Raw genomic sequence first — 15,185 nt, 5'->3', positions numbered from 1 at the left:
ATTGAAGTTTGTATTTGCTGAACAGCTGAAAATTGACACAAAAGGTTCTACAATTTGTACGATTGTTAAAGACTTTTTTAATACTAAAAACATTCCTCTCACAAATATTATTGCGAGTGCAACTGATGGAGAACCAGCTATGATTGGTCGTCACGGTGGATTTATAGCACACTTAAAAGAAGCAGTCCTAAATATCTTTACAATTCCCTGCATTCTTCATAGACAGCGCTTAGTTGCAAAACATCTTAGCTGTAGACTACATAAGACTTTGAATGATGTAATTAAAGCAGTGAATAAAATAAAAAGCCGGTCATTGAATACCCGTATTTTTCAGAAACTTTGAAAATGAAGAATTTGAGCGTCTTTTGCTTCACACTGAAGACAGATGGCTCTCAAATGGAAACTGTCTGCGACGCTTTAGTGATCTCTACGATACTATTTTGGAATTTCTTAATTCACGTGATGAGAACATGTGTAATGTTCTAAAAAAAGGAGAAGGTTGGCATCGCATATCTTTCTGATGTTTTCACCAAATTAAATGAGATTAACATCAAATTGCAGGGAAGCAACATGAATCTTATTAAAGCAAAGGGAATTATAAATGCTTTTATCAGCAAATTAACATTCTACAAGCAGAGTATTACAAGACGAGATTTTCTGCAGTTCACAAGTCTACAAATAACAGATGATGATTTAATACTAGATACAGATTTGGATTGTTATTGTTTCCATCTTCTGACACTGAAAGAAGACTCGATGATCAGATTCAAAGACTTTCATGAATTTAAAATACCCGATTGTATCATAAATCCATTTCTTTCTGATGCCACTTCTGTTCATCCAAATTTATGTGAAGAAATTGTTGACTTAAAAAAATTATTTTGAAGCTTTAGTACAATTTCAACAGCGTGAGTATGAAAGATTCTGACCAAACATGTGATGCAAGTATCCTTAGTTTTGGCAAGAAATAAAATTACAGCTCATTAGTCATTACTTTTCCTTTTTCATACTTGGTCGAGAAAGGATTCAGCGTCGTGTTGCAATTGTTAGCTAAGTAGCGAAATAGATTGCAAATAACTGAAAGCGGAGACTTGAGACTTCGTTTGCCGAACATTGAACCTAATACTGAAAAATTAGCAGGATCTCATCATACTCAGGGTAACCATTAATGATTGGCTTATTAAATACAGTAACTTTACATCATTTTTGAGTAAAAATTTGTAGCAGTCATTAATTTTTAATTAATTATCAATTTAGATATGTTGATGGCAATTTAGGTTTGCCTAATAATAAATAATAATTATCTTATTGAGTCGTTAATCCAGTATAAAATTGAGCAGGGGGGCGCAAGACCATACAAATAGTTGGAAAAAAAAAGGGGGGGGGGGCAGTCATAAAAAGGTTAAGAACCACTGGATTAAACAATAGCAGTAGAGATAGTGAGGGATGAGTGCGGGAAGGTGCAGGACGACTAACCACTAAAATGATAGATCGCCATTTGCAGGTCTACCAGTGACCTAAATAATTTAACAATTAATAAAATTCAACAGTAATGTCTAAAGATTAAACCGTGGAAGATTTTTACTGCTCTTAATCATTATTAGATGTCGTTTTATGTAATATGGAATTCGTTCTTCATTTATGGTTTGATAGGGCATTTTATTTATTCAAAACTCGCTGTAAATAGCTTAAATAGAATAAATCAGAACAAAGAAAACGGCATGCGTTTTGATGTCTTCAGTTCCATTAACGCACTCCATTTATAGTGTCTCTCCATTGCTGACCAGATGAATTATGCCAGTGTAGGAACTGCTGTGTCAGCCCAGCTGATGACTGTTGTTCATTTTGCATTCTTTGGGCAATGTAATCACAATACGGAGGTGTCACATCTCTACAGTCATTGGACATCTCGTGGCTTCCACTGCTGATTTCATAAGTAGCATCGGTTATTTGGATGGTAGATGCACAAGAAATTTCTTCCTGATTAATTGCTCGATTATGAAAGCTGAATGGCCAAGTCTAAAAAAAAAAAAGTAATAATAAAGAAACGTTAATATTTCAGCAAACAATACATTAGCACAAAAGATCTGCAGTTACCGAGATTATTGTGAGAGTAAAACCTCAACAAAAGACGTATATTAATGTTTAACACGACTAACTCTTCGTTTAACCGTGCTAGGCATTGTATAAATAGTAGCTGATTGCTTCAGTCATCTCGCTACTACTTACCGCATACACGCATTTTGTAAAATGTGTAACATAAATAAGATAAACAAACAAAAAAAGTTAATAACAGCGTAGTCTATTTCATTTGAATGAAAATACTTTTTGAAAACATTCTACCTGTAACTAAATCTGACATTTAAATAAACAAAAAAGATGGCATCCATTCAAACGAACGTGCAGAGAACGAGGAATACCAAAGCATCGTAAATCGATTCAAATTGGTAAAACTAAGCGAAGCAGCTATAGCTGAATCATGGCATGAAAGAGACAATCAACAATACCAGTTTATTATAAGATAATAAATTATTTCCATCAGATCTGCTGATAAAAGGTCTCTGTCAAAGACGTATTCACACTACATCCACAAGACTTGCAAAGGATTAAAATCGGGTGCATGAGGAAAGAGAGCATAATCCATTAAGGAAAAGTTACTACGTATGCTAGGAACCAATCTTGAACAAGTTTCTGTGATAAGGCGTGTTATCACGCATGTAAAAAATTTCCATCGCATACAAAATAAATGAATGATCAATATGAATGGGCTGCTTGGTCGGCAACGCAGTTCAGATAGCCCTCGTCGCTTAGATGTTGTTTTACTACTAAGAAACCCAAAGAATGACTAATTAGTCATCCATTAGGTTTCTTAATATTAAGAGACATAAGAATGCCAGGAAACATGTCCCAAGCCACTACTTTAAGACCTTATATTGTTGTGGCCAAGCATGGTGTCGTTTGTTCCTGGATGGTCGTTGGTTGCTATATTCTCCGACGCAATTATTTCAAATACATTCTTATAGTAGTAGACTCACTGCAGCCCTTGGTTGTATCACGCATTTTGTCCAACTACAACATTTCTCTTGCACTACAAGAACCTGATGATACTTAATCTGCATTTCAGATTGATCAGCTAAGCTGTTTACGGAAATATGTACAACGCAATGATGACCTGAAATTTTCTGTTTATTACACCATTTTCGGTATACCCGTGACATTTACGTTGTGGCAACCTTAGCATTACAATAGTTTCCATGATGCTCTTATGGGCAAACTCAACCTTACTGTCCATTATCATGCGTACTTGAAGGCAGTAACCTTCCTGTACATTACTGCCTTCTTATTATCCCGTCTTTAGCTGCGTGTTGCTAGTGGATCCCATTTGGCATGAGGATGTCTTTAATATTCGCTGAGTGTACATCGGCAGCATGTAGAGGACTAAAATGGGATAAAGATAGGAAGGAGAAGCAGATTTGGTGGGTTTGCAGTGTGTATGAATGTTGACTAGACGAATAGCAGCAATGAAAATTACCTATTGAGAAGATATAAGGCAGAAATCGTGCAGGCAACCAACCGAGAGCGGAGCAAGTCTGTCAGAGAAACGGATCATCAATTAGCAGAACAGGCTTTCTCTAGAAAGCATCGGGCTTTGTCGGAAAGTTTTTTTTCGAGCACTATTCCAAATGGAGAAATATTTCTGACGTAGAGCAGACTAAGGAACGTACAAAGTGAGAAGTTCTAAGAAAAAGAAGTAATAATGCTTGTTTTGTATTTGCACATACATCTTAAAATGTTTTGCATATATTTATCCGTCATAAAGAAAGTTATCCTTTTATTTACAAAAAGCGAATTTTCTAACACTTAATTTTTAATTTGTAAACTACATGGTTTGGGAAGCTAGGATTTTTGGATTCGGTGTTAGCAGCGATAGCATTTGCGGTTCAAGCTATTTAAATATGAAACTTAGCCATGATACGCGAGATACAGAAGCGTATTTGTTTTGCTGTGAGCACTGGAAATTGTTTCTTACATAAGTATGAGAGAGAAAATAAGTACTCTACAATATTTCTCGATTGTTGAATACTCATGCAACCATGAACATGATACCGCAATGTTACTTAGGTAAGGTATGTGATCTTCATTAATCGAATGTTTTTGGTGAATAATCCACATAAGCACAACCATTCTGTTGATCCCCTCCTCCTCCCCCCAAAAAATTTTGTAGACTGCAGGTATAGAATGAATGACAGAAATTCTTCAAAGAGGACCTTATACACAACATGACTTCACAAAGAAAGATCATCCACGCCCATCCATTAAAAATGAGCAATAAATGTACTGAAACAGTCCGAGCTCTTTTGCCCACACACTGCATTGGTGTGCGATGGATTTTACAACTTCTCGCGTGGGAGGTTAGAAGGTGGCTGTCGACGAAACGGCCAACCAAATGTAGGCTGGTTCTGCGGGAAAAATAATCCATTTCTGACTTCATGGAAATGAAGCTTATACAAGATGGATTCCCAAGCAACTCATGAATGAGTAAGGACAAAACCATTTTGCTATCTTTAATTGTCTTTTGAAATCGATATTGTGAGGAATTAGTCTTCCTGAAATGCCCTGACAAACTGACGAAACGTGAATCTATCACTTGCAAGCCAGAGAGCAAATGCAGAGTATGGAATGAAAATACATGACATCAAAAAAAAAAAAAAAAAGTTCAAATCAGTCTTCAGAAAAGCGACGCTAACCCTTTTGTAGAATTCACAAAAAACAAATATCTGAGCATTTATAAAACAATGATTATGACAGATAGTTAAAGTGCATGTTACTGTGAAATGGCACGTAGTAAGTAAAAGTCGATTGGAAGTAAACACCGATGAGGACTGCTATTGCAAAGTGTCTGTTTCTGCATGATGACGTCCATTCCTTGACCAAAATATGCATACCTTCAGGCGGTTACAGTTTGAGTTCTTCCATCTTCTTCCATATAGTCCAAACTTTACTTCATTTGACCATAACTTGCTTGGCTTTCCAAAAGTGCTTTAAAAGAAGACCACTTTTGCAGTCAATCGATCAAGAGAAGGAGGTATGTATATGTATCTTTCTGCCTGGCTGAAGTTTCTTTATGAAGGCATACATCAACTAGAGATTTCGGTAACCGAGTGTATTCAAAATGGAGGGGGAGAGAGAAATAGGATATTGTGAGGAAATATGTTTTTTTAATAACACCTTGCGGATATTTTGATTTACTCTCCTATGCTGTAACGAAGGAAAGATGTTTTATTTATTAGCTGTATCATTTACTATTTGCACCAGATGCATTGCTAACCAAGAATGTCTTCAAAATTATATTTAATATGAAATTTCAACCAACTTTTCAGTTAAACTATGTAGTTAAAAGTTAGCTTCAATTATGCCTTCGTGAGCGCCTCAGCATCCAATCGGAAGAATGTCATGTCTCCTTTGATTGAAAAGACCAGAGTTCGAATTCCATCCAGCATGCAAGGAACCTTTATGAGGGATTTTCAGATGAACGTGAGAACGGAGACGGGCCAAATGGAAGAACATGCAACTGATAGCCACGAGACACGCATTGCCGTATGCTGTTGTTTATAGCCTTGGATACCTCGGTGTAATCTTGCCTGTTCGGACAGTTGCTAAAAAGGATTTGACACCTAGTTATGAGGGGGAGGGTGGGTAATGAAAAATGACACGTGGTTTGAATTAATAGGTATTTATAAAATGTAGTCTAAATTAATTAACTGAGAATTGGTACATTACTTCCTTGCAGAATCGCGGATGAAGTTTGAAAAATTCAAGCGTTTTGCACCACATTACTTCCAATAAAGATGATAATTATATAAATAAAATAGCTACATTTTCCAGCTAATTTTAATGAAATTAGAGTCTTAAAGTTGGAGCTTTTTAGAATCGGCACAAGTCAAATGCTTGGTCGTCAGCATTTTGGAGAAATTAAAATTCCATCAAAACATAAACAAAAAAATTCGAAACTTAAAATAACAAAATAAAGCAAAATTTTATAAGTTTCGGTCTCTTTCTCTTAGCAATTTTGTATCATCATCGTGTTGCCTTGCCTTACCTTAATTTTGTATTAAACACTTTTGGATTTTCTTGTTATGATTAATTTCGTAGTGTTATTTAACAATCAACTTCAGTATTATCTTGGCATTACCTTGGGGGGGGGACTAGGTGTAGAGAACGATGGTAAAACAAATAATAATCATTTGAACATGTCGGCAGTTAAAATTCTGGAGGTAATCCCTCCCTCCCCACCATCCTCTGCAACTGTTTCCACCTTCCATAATTCCAAAGGTGGAAATAAAAGATTCAGAGTGTCCTTCTGCAGCAGACCCTAATTGAGAGGATAAGGGAAATTATCTATTAAAATTAATAAAATATTATTATTATAATACAGCTATATTGCCTGCTTCAGTTTAGGAGTACCCCTGTTTAAATGTCATTGGCTATTTACTCATGGGTTCTTAGGGCATTATGAGTGTAGATGTACTAAAAAGTATATGTAGCTTAAGGAATAGAAATTGCACATACCTTTTTCTAGGTGTTGTGGCTTTTCCTCTGTCTGCGATGTCGAGAACTGCAGAGTGTGTGTGTGGTGTGGGGGGGGGGTAGGCAGTTTGGTAGAATAAGTTAGAAAAATCCGGGTTTTTTTTCGTAATATATAGAAACATATACTTTTATATAGGGTGGGGAAAAAAGTGAAAGGGTTAATTTTTTAAAATAGGGAGGGGGAAGGGGAAAGGTGGTTGACGGGGTGTGGACCGTTTCGACTATTCGTGGTCGACCCCGTCACCCCGTCAACCACCTTTCCCCTTCCCCCTCCCTATTTTAAAAAATTAACCCTTTCACTTTTTTCCCCACCCTATATAAAAGTATATGTTTCTATATATTACGAAAAAAACCCGGGTTTTTCTAACTTATTCTACCAAACTGCCTACCCCCCCACACACACACTCTGCAGTTCTCGACATCGCAGACAGAGGAAAAGCCACAACACCCAGAAAAAGGTATGTGCAATTTCTATTCCTTAAGCTACATATACTTTTTAGTACATCTACACTCATAATGCCCTAAGAACCCATGAGTAAATAGCCAATGACATTTAAACAGGGGTACTCCTAAACTGAAGCAGGCAATATAGCTGTATTATAATAGTTTATAATGAGGAGTAACATGGGAGTTTTCCCAGAAATAATATAATAAAATATTGTTATATGCGGCGCTGCCATTTTATAATCAATTTAGAATAACTGCTTTTCTCCTCATAAAAATCCATATTAAATAATAATAATAATAATAATATGACATCTGTACTGTGAGTTGTCATTTGTGAGCGTCCGCACCGTAGTCAGTAGCGATAGAGTCCTTCGGTTAGGAAATGAGTTCCATTCCTATTGTGGTACGAGAGGAAGTTTTATAAGGGCTTTTCTACAAAGGTGGCAGGGTTTTCTCTCTTGGAATCTTCTCATCCCACATAAAATGCAAGTCGACTAGAGACCATACCTAGCCTTATAACGTTAGCTATTTTATTATCAAACAATCAACACTTAATTCGCTAGTGAACTACAATGATTATATGAACTGAAAACAATGCTTTTTTTTTTTTTTTTGTCAGCCGAACAATTTCAACATTTTACTTACCTATACCCAATTTGTCATTTTATAGTATTTGCGGATGCCCCCCTCCGTAGGAATATAGCTCACTTTACATTATGCAATGAAAGTCAATGGGAAATTATGCCTTGATTCGAATTTTCACTCTGCGAACTATTTTACAAGAACTCGACAACCCCGCCTGGTTTGTGATAATAAACTGTGGAGGGGAGGGGGAGGGGTTGAGTCCTACTGCAGCTTGGACGTTTTGTGACGGTCTTTAAATAACAGATGATTTTCATCGCCTGGCATGAACTCACCACCTCTGCTTACTCTAAGACAAAAGTGGCTTACGAGATCTCTTTCTACAGCAAAGTCTCTGAGATATCTAATCAATTGGCTATCGCAGAACACTAATCCGTTTCCCTTTATAAAAGGAACTGTTATAGAAAAAAATGCTAACGGTTGCCTTTGGACATTATAAGCCACAAATAATGTAGTTTTATTTAACTCAAATGATGCAACGATGCATATAATGTTAAGATTTTTTAGTGATTTTCAGCAATGAGTTGGATTAATTGAGTTACGCCGATAATTCAAAGCATATGCGTTATTATATTTAGCCCTAATGGAATCTTGTATTCTAAACTAACTTAAAGAATTTAAAAATAAATAAATCTTTGCTGATAAACTGAATGAGGTACTGGAATTTATTTTTCGTTGCTATACTGGTTTATCACCATTCTGCTGTTTGGTGAAAAATAAAAAGACTAAATATTGCAAGAATACACAAATGAAAGGGGAAAAAATGTGACACACAGAAACAGAAAAGTTAGAAGATGATTAAGAGTAACAGTACCAATGATCTTTAATATCCTTGGAAGGAGATCTAAACTATGTTCCTACAAGATACTTTTTAGCAACTAGTTCGAACGATGATTCGCATTCCGAAGTACGGCACCACAATGTCGGATTTCAATGTGTACCCCGCAGTGCTCCAATAAGAATAAAACATCGCATTTCAGCGGTAAAAACAGCTATTAATAAATGCGCTCCCACAACCCCTTGGGTGATAGTTTCTCTTTCTCCCTTGGCTGACTTTCAATACCCCTGCAGGATACTGAGACACGTGCAGGAATAAAATCCACGCGCGCGACATTGACGACAAGCGGTCGCGTCCATCTTCCTGCAGCTTAAGCGGAAAGCCACCGGGTTTGATGTAACGCAGCTGCAAGGGTCATAAGACAAGAGAAAGCTGTTGTCGGCACAGCGAAGGTGTGCGAAGGAATCTCGAAGTCTCAAGGATGCATTTCCTGTTTTAGGTAGCTTCCCCCCACTCTTCTCATTACAAACGATTGGCATGTATGTTGTTTTAACACAGTCCGTGACGCAAAGGCGAAGGCTTACAGGTGGACTAATAGCTCAAAATGAGTTTACGTTGATGCGAGGGACTAATCATTAATTTCCTCTGTTTATATTTTTTTTATTCTACTAATATTTATTCTACATACATGGAAATTCATCCACATACATTCTACACCTAAAACTGATATTCCTAAATTTATTTGGTTTTTTTTCCTCTAATATCAATTATCAATCCATATCTCGGATTTCATCTTAGTTTAACTCCATTAACAGTCCACATTCCTTTTAAATCCTTTTAATGAATGACACCAATAGAAATTCGGTTGGTTTTTCTTTTTTTCTCTTTTTTTTTATCCCATTAACAACAAATCTTATCCTTTGATTGAATTCCTCTTCTGAAATGCAGAGAACTAACCGACCCTGAGGAAAATAGAACAGCAAGCTTAAATACTAAGTAACATGGCATAGTAACTTTTAAACTCACAGAATTAGTGAAAAAATTTATTTCTAAAGTTTTTATTAAAATATTAAACGCTTTTTTTAATATTCAAATTATTATTACAGTATTTTAACAAACCAATTCAATATATATAAATTATACTTAATAACAAAAGTTTGCATATTAAGTAACTACACGACTGGGCTAGACTACTTGTGTATAGAAGCAGTCGATCTTATATCAAATTCCGCAGTAAGGAGCAGCACACTTCCTTTTGCACTTATTTTCCAGATTACTCCAAACCTGCAGTATTCAAGGATACAAAACTTCATTTCTGCCAGAGAACTTGTCTGGCCCTATTCCTGCGACAAAGTGCCTCTGGAATAAGCATAAAGTGCATAACTTTACATTGAATTGGTAACCATTATGATTTGCTCATACGTCCAGCCTATTCAAAACATGTTGTAAGCACTGGATATCAGAGCATCCCTGATTGCCTGCCTATCTTTTCATTATCAGCCAACTCCCAATATAATTAATGCATAGACTGAATGCATATCCCTGGTCGCCTTAAATCTGGCAGATTCATACCTACCATATACCATTTTCTGGTGCCTGTCTGTCAGCCACCCACTTATCCAGGTCAATATTTTTTTTTGCATTGTTTACGCATTATTATTCAGTTTTTCATGTGGTATTCTATCAAAGTCCAACAGTATATCAATTCTCCGTATCCAATTCAGCTGTAAAATTATTGTAAAATAAAAGCAAATTGCTGAAACATGAGCTCCAGAGCTTGAAAAATTTTGTGCTGACTCATCAGTTTAGGCAAATATCTCGATGGTCAAAGATTAGCCAGGGTGTACTCTACTATGATCGCCTACTATATCCTGGTCACGTATTTATTCCCAGATCTGATCAATTTATAAGCTTTTGTTAATGGCATGGCTAATTTTAACATTATATAACAACCAGTGTTGAATCATCAATATGTTAATTATGGTACTTACGTATTAGTGTGTTTATCAACCTGTAAAGAAAACAATTCATTCATAATATAAGCGATTGTCTGTTATAACAAATAATAAGATTAATAATAATGTAAACTCAGCCATGTAGTGAGATCATAGTAGCCTGAAGATCATTTGAAGGTACATATCAGGATATTGATGATGATGATGATGGTGATACAAGACCATTTATTATTTTTCTTTTTTAATGATGTCATTTTTTGTTCATATCACTTATAATATGTCTTGAATCATCACTTTTATGGAAAAAGTTTCAATATCCACCAATATTTCAATCAAGGCCGTATTCATGGGTGTGCGAACTATGCGGTGGCACAGGGCTCCGCAAAGCTCAAAAATTGAAAAAAGAAAATCAATTAATTTTTTTAAAATTATTATATAAAAATATTATTATATAGAAAAATATATGTGTATAATTTTCCAACCAACTATTGTTGTTATAGTAAGCGAAATAAGATCGTAGCGCTAGAGAGCAGTAATATTTGAGCCTACTCTAAGATATATAACAATATCGTACAACATAGTGTTAAATAGGGAAAAGTGCATTTTAAAAAGGTGTTTTCAATGATTTTAAGGAGTTTTTTTTTATTTCAGTTTATGATTTTATGAACAATTAAATATATAAACGTACTGTCATGGCAATTTTTTATGTGACATTACTTGCAAAACATCTTTAAAAATATATTTTGTAAACTGGTTTTAGGATATCCGACATCAGAATTTTTCTTAAATAGCAGTTTTCAATCTATATTAAATTTATTTATTTTCTAATATTATCTATTTTAGATATATTTTATTTATCAGGTAAGTAATTTTGTTTTAATTTATTAACTTATTTTATAATTAAATCTATCGTATTTAATTCTAGAGTATGGCTAGTCGTGAGCGAGATTATTATGGAAGAAAATATCCAAAGTGGGCATGATAAACGAAAGCGAAAACAAGAAAAAGAAGCGGCTGAGGAACGTCAAAGAAATTAACTGTTTAAATTTATGAAGTTGAACTCATATATTTGTTCAGATATATCAGTTGATAACGAGAGTTCTGAAATAACTACAAACAGTTCTTCGGCTTCAACATTAATTAATAATGAGAGTTCTGAAATACTCAAAGGAAGCGGAGAACATGATGCGTTTGGTCAAACAATGAGTATTGAAGATCCTAAAACTGAGACACCAGAGGAAGGTGAACTATTTACTATTGATGATCCAGCAACATGGCCCAAAATTTTGAACAACGCAATACTAACACAAATTGTACAAAGTGGTCCACCGTCTCCTCCGACTGAAAATGAATTTCCAAAAGATAACAAGAGGTGTTTTTCCACAGCTCACTATGTTAGGACAATTGCAAACGGAGAGAAGCAAAACAGAAAATGGCTTGTATATTCCAACTCTTCCAACTCTATTTTTTGTTTTCGTTGCAAATTATTTTCTTCTGATGATAAATTTTTATCTAATAATGGCTTTTCTGACTGGCGACATGTAAGTGAAAGATTAAAGTCACACGAACGAAATCCAGTGCACATGAAATGCATGTATTCATGGACACAAATGGAATGTAATTTAAAAAATCACAATACAATTGATCAGGAAAATCAAAATGTCATAAAATTTGAAGCAGAACGGTTAAGAAATGTTTTAAGACGAATAGTAGCAGCAATTCTTTATTTATCCGAACATAATTTAGCTTTTAGAGGTAATTTTGATACTTTGTACACTGCCCATAATGGTAATGTTTTTGGAATCATAGAATTAATTGCAGAATTTGATCCACTTTTAAAAGATCATTTAATGAGATGTTCAGGGGAAAAAATTATAGGTAAGAAACAAAATTCGTATCTATCACCCATTGTGCAAAATGAATTAATTGTTGATATGGGAACCAAAATTCAACAAAATATTTAAATATGATACGACAGGCAAAGTACTATTCAATAATTCTCGATTGTACTCCTTATGTTAGTCATCAGGAGCAAATTTCAGTAATTTTTTGAATTTTATTTCATATACAGTATTTCAAGCAGACATCGAAATTCGTGAACACTTTTTGACGTTTTTAACAATTATTGACACTACTGGTAAAAGTATATATGAAAATATAAAATCGCTTTAATGAATAAATTAAATCTTAAATTGTCATATTGTAATCATCATACCCTTGCCCTTTATCAGGAGCAAATATGAAAGGCGTATATAAGGGAGTCCGTGCTTACATTTTAAATGAAAACGAAAAGGCATTTTATACTCCTTGCACCTGTCATAATTAAAATTTGATTTTAGGGGATGTCGCAAAATCATCAATTATAGCAATAAATTTTTTTAATGTTATATAAAAAATATATACATTATGTGCTGCTTTAACTTCACTTTGGGACATATTAAAGAAATTTGTTAAACAATTAACTCCAAAACCGTTATGTGATACAAGATGGGAATGTAGAATAGAATCAGTTAGAGCTGTACGTTTTCAAATTCCAGAATTTTTAAATGCACTAAAAGAATTATTCAAAACTGCATCAGATAATACTATCAAAGTAGAAGTGGTTTCAATATATGAACAAATAGGTTCATTTGAGTTTATACTAAGCCTTGTAATTGGTATTAGCTTTTGTCAAAAGTTAATTTAGTAAGTAAAATGTTACAAAATGCAAAACTTCCCATAGACGTTTAGCAACTAAGCATATTAAAGAGTACTTTGAAGAGCAGAGAATATCAGGATTTGATAGCTGTTTCGAGATTGCTAAAGAACTGCCAAATCTATTAGAAATAGAAATTTAATTTAAAGAAAGTCGAGTACGTCGAATAAAAGTATTTTTTGATTATGAAACGCTTGATGAATCCCAAATAGGTGATAACAAAGATAATTTTAGGATAAATTTCTTTTTTGTAATTTTAGATACTGCTCTACAATCTGTCAAAAAAAGATTTGAATTGTATGAAATTCACAAAAAATCATTTGGATTTCTTTATGATATGAAATTAATAAGAAAAATGACAGAAAATAAATTAAAATTTTGCTGCAAAACAGCTGTATCAAAAATTAAATACAGATATTGATGAATCTGAATTTTACAATGAATTAATTATTTTTAGAAATATTGTTCCAGAAGATGCACCCATTAATATTTTAAAATTCACAATTGCAAATAATTTGTCGGATATTTATCCAAATATTACTACGACATTTAAAATATTATTGACCAGTCTAGTTACGGTCGCATCAGCAGAAAGGTCATTTTCCAAATTAAAATTAATAAAACCTATTTGCGATCTTCTATTTCTCAAGAACATTTGTCGTCCCTGGCAATAATATCTATAGAGCACGAAATTGCAAAAAAATTTGAATTTTGATAGCGTTATAAATGATTTTATTGATAAGCGCATTAGGTTAAATAAAATTTAATATATTAAGATTTCTTTTAAATCTTATAAGTTGTTATACATATATTTCATTCTTTATAGTAAAAAATGGATATTTTTTCATATTTGTATATTATTATTTATATTATTAAATAAATCATTGTTCTGGCGTATTTATATGATAATGTGTACTTACATAATAAAATAATATATCATGTACATACAAACATATTTTTTAACTAATTTTTTCCCTTTACTTAAATTGATGGTAAAGAGTATACTTGTTTATTTATGTGCATAAATATTTTTCATATTTGATTTAATTAATTAATTAATAAGATATTCTTCCATTTAAAATTTCCATAAAAGTTACTAACTTTCAGGGGTCCCGTTTTCCATTTCGCACAGGGTCCCGCAAAATGTAGAAACGGGCCTGAATTCAATATTCAATCACTGGGTAAGAAATAAATTAATTACCGCTTCCCACTACATATCTATTCTAGGTTGCCGTGTTGCGATTAACTGGTTACCTGGCGTGATACGACTGAGCGCTCTATAGATAAAATATGCCCTGTGCAAACCGTAACCTCTTATTGGTCGAATTACGACAAATCATGTATTTGTAATGACGAGCATTCTCCAATATATGCGACAAGTAAGGTAAGCATGCAAAAAGCAGAACCGGCATTTATGTAATGTCGACGATTAAACCGAAACTTCTCTTCTGATATTTTTTTTTTTTTTTTTTTTTTTTTTTACTCGTCAACTAAAAATTCTCAGTCGTCAGGGACGAGGAGCACGAGCGCATTTTTCAAGCGATGATCTCCCCCTTCATTAAACTCATGCTCTTCCTTACAAAGTGTAGACTGTCTGTTAACCCATTTCTGTATGTAAGTTCTCACCAACTTCTCTAAAATCTTCACCATCACGCCAGAGATACTGATAGGTCGGTAGTAAGACACATCGGTTTTTGCATACTTGTACAACGGAACTATCACATATTCTTTCCATTCCTGTGGTATCTTTCCTGAGCTGAGGCTAGGCTCTTCACAAGCATATGAAGGGCCTAGCCAATTCGGCTGAACATCCCTTTCAGCCGAATTCTTATCCATGCTATGCAACAGCTCTTGAACTTCATTCACATACCTTTAGCTCTTCATCCAATGTAATGGTAGCACTATTCACGATGTTACATATACCTGGCTGATAGATCTTAGCGAAGTCAGCACTTATTAATTGAACAATCTCATCAGCTAACAAAAGAGTACCATCTGCATTCAGTAAAGTTCATTCTACCTTCATTCTTTCTGATTACTTGTGGCATATTAATAAAATTATTTTGGATAGCCTTTACCC

At 34.2% G+C, this 15,185-nt stretch overlaps 1 protein-coding gene across 3 annotated transcripts in view; it reads right to left on the bottom strand.

Annotated features, from left to right (window-relative positions):
* Positions 1-1,638: 1,638 nt before the first annotated feature.
* HLH54F (basic helix-loop-helix domain-containing transcription factor HLH54F) overlaps positions 1,639-15,185 on the bottom strand; it is a 33,363-nt gene continuing 19,816 nt past the window's right edge. For all 3 annotated transcript variants that reach the window (XM_090401974.1, XM_090401976.1, XM_090401975.1), the window contains exon 3: positions 1,639-2,019. In XM_090401974.1, coding sequence (XP_090258100.1) covers positions 1,747-2,019 — 273 coding nt within the window. In that variant the 3' untranslated portion in view covers positions 1,639-1,746. The remainder of the gene's footprint in view (positions 2,020-15,185) is intronic.

This window comes from Typopeltis vanoorti, chromosome 12, assembly GCF_054136105.1.
Source record: "Typopeltis vanoorti isolate ZY-2024b chromosome 12, IOZ_Tvanoo_1.0, whole genome shotgun sequence".
Classification (NCBI taxonomy): Eukaryota; Metazoa; Arthropoda; class Arachnida; order Uropygi; family Thelyphonidae; genus Typopeltis; species Typopeltis vanoorti.
The sequence above is the reverse complement of the archived record's forward strand: the minus strand, read 5'-3'. Positions and strand labels throughout refer to the sequence as shown.